This window comes from Sinocyclocheilus grahami, unplaced genomic scaffold (genome assembly GCF_001515645.1).
Source record: "Sinocyclocheilus grahami isolate Dianchi unplaced genomic scaffold, SAMN03320097.WGS_v1.1 scaffold485.1, whole genome shotgun sequence".
Classification (NCBI taxonomy): domain Eukaryota; kingdom Metazoa; phylum Chordata; class Actinopteri; order Cypriniformes; family Cyprinidae; genus Sinocyclocheilus; species Sinocyclocheilus grahami.
The window spans coordinates 207219-211518 of record NW_015505664.1 but is presented as its reverse complement, the minus strand read 5'-3'; the positions used below and the strand labels follow the sequence as shown (position 1 = coordinate 211518).

Genomic DNA, 4300 nt, shown 5'->3' with positions numbered 1-4300 from the left:
CAGAACAGAACACAGAACACAGAACACAGAACAGAACAGAACACAGAGCAGAGCAGAGCAGAGAGGAGCAGAGCAGAACAGAACAGAGCACAGAACAGAACAGAACAGAACAGAACACAGAGCAGAACAGAACACAGAACACAGAACACAGAACACAGAGCAGAGCAGAACAGAGAACACAGAACAGAACAGAACACAGAGCAGAGCGGAGCAGAGCAGAACAGAACACAGAGCAGAGCAGAGCAGAGAGGAGCAGAGCAGAACAGAACAGAGCACAGAACAGAACAGAACAGAACAGACCAGAACAGAACACAACACAGAACAGAACACAGAACAGAACAAAAAACCAAACCGAACCCAACACAAAACAAAGCAAAGCAAAGCAAAACCCAAAACACAATAAAAACAAAAGAGAACAGAACAATCCAGAAAAGAACATGCAACAAAACAAAACGAGATATACATGGCACTCTTTGTGGCACCACTGATAAAGCAACCCGTACTTGTGCAGAGCGTTTGAATGCCATCGATCTACCGAACAAGACAAAATCAGCAATCTACAATTTCATTGAGCAGAGCAGAGAGGAGCAGAGCAGAACAGAACAGAGCACAGAACAGAACAGAACAGAACAGAACACAGAGCAGAACAGAACACAGAGCAGAGCAAAACAGAGCAGAACAGAACAGAACAGAACAGAACAGAACAGAACAGAACAGAACAGAACAGAACAGACCAGAACAGAACACAACACAGAACAGAACACAGAACAGAACAAAAAACCAAACCGAACCCAACACAAAACAAAGCAAAGCAAAGCAAAACCCAAAACACAATAAAAACAAAAGAGAACAGAACAATCCAGAAAAGAACATGCAACAAAACAAAACGAGATATACATGGCACTCTTTGTGGCACCACTGATAAAGCAACCCGTACTTGTGCAGAGCGTTTGAATGCCATCGATCTACCGAACAAGACAAAATCAGCAATCTACAATTTCATTTCGTCAAACTCAGATTGAGGCAAAGGTCATAAAAGGTCAAAGTAAAGCGTGGAATGTTATCAGCATTGCAATGAATAGGGCAAAATACATATTTCCCATTTATACAGCTCACAGAGCATATAGCTTTCCAAAAATGAAAAAATTATTGTGGGCATATAAACCCTGACGAATGCCTCAACCAAAAAAACCCTGAAATTTACAGCACAAATACTGCAGAACATAATCACTACATGGTTAAAGAAGGTTGCTTGGGGAAGAAATGGGAATAAAATGGCAGTCCATCATGCTGAACGTACGGTGTCATTTAGTGAAGTATTATTGACTAGCACACTCTATTCACCCGCTCGATGGGTGTCAATATAGAAATGGGATCTCGAAATGAAAGAATGGTTGATTTAATGCGTTCTGGTAGCTCAAGAAATTGCATGCATAGATTCATACAGCTGCAGAACCGCTGTCATCCATTTTGTGCTGCTGCCTGATGTCCATTTCAAGTGGCTTCTTTTGTAGAGAGCCATTAGAAGAATGACCAGAGTTGAGTTGAATTTAAATTCTGTCCTGCTGATGCATCGAATTCCAGTTTCACAATCAAAGTTTTACAATCAAAAGGCAGAAATAATAAAGCCCTGGCATATTAAAAAGAAGACATTGTGTTTTGTTTAAAAGAGGTGAATCTCACAAAATCTATCTACTTTTATTTCAGTATTATAGTAGCATAATATTTATTAATATTAACATACATTCTTAAAACATTTTTTATTAAAGTTTTAATAATTTTGTCAGATGAGTCATTTTTTCTTTTTGATATATTTAGTTAGCTTTAATGTATTCGTAATTTTTTTTTTTAATTTTTACTTTTTTTTTCATTTGTAATATATTTTTTTATATTTCTGTTTATTTTTTCAATTGTAGCAATTTTAGTACTTACATAGTACTAAAACTATTTACTGAATAGTTAAATATAATTCTATTTTGCATTCTTAAAAAATGCAATTCACCAGTATTACAAGTATTCCTCAAATTTATTTTAGAATTAAACTAATATAATATTTATTCATATTTTGAATAAGCTTTTATTTTTTATTTGTTTGTTTTTTACATGTTTTTGTCATTTTTTAGCATGCATTTAGCTTCAATTTTATTTTATATTTCAGTTTTAGCACTTTTGTACTTGTTATAGTTAAATACAATTCTACTCTGCACTTTTAAAGAGTAAAATCCGCATTAAAGAAGATTTCCTCAATATTATTTTAGTATTATAGTAGTATTATACATTTATTAGTATTTTGAAATAGCTTTTTTCAATTTTAGCTAGTTTTAGTAATTTTTTTTGCTAGTTTTAGTAACATGCTTTTTTAATTTTTAAAAAATATTTCTGTTTAGCTTTAATTATATTTTTATTTTAGTTTTAGTAATTTTAGTATTTCAACTAAAACTTGTTTTATTTCATTTTTTCAGTTCAGTTCATCTTTGTTTTACTCAACTTTGAAAAATAGTGTAATGTTTTTTTTTTTAATTCAGATTGATTTCAATTAACATTTCAATCCAAAACCACTAGTAAGAAATTCGATCTATTTTGCACTCTTAAAGAGTGAGATTCACCCCTAAATATGAATTCCTCAGTGTTTTCCCAGCGTTTCTGAGCCGTTCTGTGGATTTCTCTGCTTTATGAGGGAGTTTCCACAGATGGCAGATTTGACGACACTCCTGATATTTCTTTATAGCTCTCAGAGTCTGTGTTAAGCAACAAAACACAAAGTAATGAGCTCTGGATATGAGGAGGAGCAGAGAGGAATAGACTGACAGAGAGAAACGCCGCTGATGAATTTACCCACAAATCACTGCTGACACAGACGGACATCATCTCTCTGTCTTACAACGCAATTAGGGAATGTTAGTAGAGACGAAGGCCTGATGTGGTCAGTTAGTCGTGATGATGTTTAGATGATCAGACGTCTGTGGGTCACAAAGCAGCTATCGCTTCATTCATCTATTCATTCTGTGCCACTCAAACAGAGACCTGCCACTCATAGAAACACATACAATCACAGCATACAGTCCTGCCAATCAACTAAAACAACCAATCACGTCATCACATGCGCACAAACGTTTTGAGATGTATACATCCCTACATACACCCAAAGACTTCATCACTTCAGAAATCACAGTAAACCGAAGACGCACATGCAAGAGCATATATGGAGCATACAATCCATTTTTAATCATGCAACACCTCAACTGCTTATCAGTTGCATATGCATATAGCCAGCCGGGTTATTTATTTATTTATTTATTGTTTCAAGAAACTATGAGAAAATACAGACTAAAAACTATATTCTAAATCAGTAGTTTTTATTGTAAATATATAAAAATATATATAATAATTAGATGAAATATTGGAAATTATATATATATATACAGTATATATATATACACATATAATTTAAAATATAAATAACTGTACATTATAAATTTAAGCTAAATTTTAGGTTGGCCAACCGTTTTGGATATTTTGCTTTTTCCCAATTCCAGTTAACAGAGAGTACTTTACACACGAATAGACAAGAAAATAGAAAATAGACACACAAATGCTACTGTTTTATAAAAATGTATTGTGCAGACACAAATATTGTATGCAAAATTTCAATTAAATGCCTATTTTTATTACACATTTTCAGTAAGGAATAAAATAATATTCATAATTATACACTTCCCTCGACTTCATCTGCTATCTTAGATCTTGAGCTCATTGCAGTGCATTCAGGGATTGGCTCATCATCATTATAAGGCCACGTATAAGTTTGGAGCAGTCTTGGTGTCGGGAGCGCAGCTATGAAGCCTGACAGTGCTGTCTATGTAGGGCAGAAGCGCGGGACTCACCGAGGGCATGTGGCTGGATAGCAGGTGTCCGTCCTGGGCGAGCATGTTGGACATCATGAGGGCGGGCAGCTCGGGGTACGAGTACGGGTTGATCAGGCCGTTGTGAGGGATGGAGTGACACAGGTAGCCGGACTCGGGGTCCATCAGGTGCAGCAGCGGCGGCTCGGGGTGATTCGGTGGGGTTATAGGAGGGATCTCGTAGTCCTCGTCTCCCCCTCCTCCGCCGTTCCCACTGCCCCCTCCCTGTCCTGAGTAATTCTGCTGCGGAGAGGAAAGAAAATCACTTAGTCTTTACATTCTAGAAAAGTAACGTGAGCTGTGTTTTTCTTGTCAATGTTAAAATAAAATAAAATAAAATAAAATAAAATAAAATAAAATAAAATAAAATAAAAAATAAAAAAATAAAATAAAATAAA

At 35.5% G+C, this 4300-nt stretch overlaps 1 protein-coding gene across 1 annotated transcript in view; it reads right to left on the bottom strand.

Moving 5' to 3' along the window:
* Positions 1 to 4300, bottom strand: part of LOC107553899 (TOX high mobility group box family member 2-like) — a 114236-nt gene that overhangs the window by 46107 nt on the left and 63829 nt on the right. The window contains exon 5 of the mRNA XM_016236249.1: positions 3885 to 4145. Within this exon, the coding sequence (XP_016091735.1) occupies positions 3885 to 4145 (261 nt within the window). The remainder of the gene's footprint in view (positions 1 to 3884; positions 4146 to 4300) is intronic.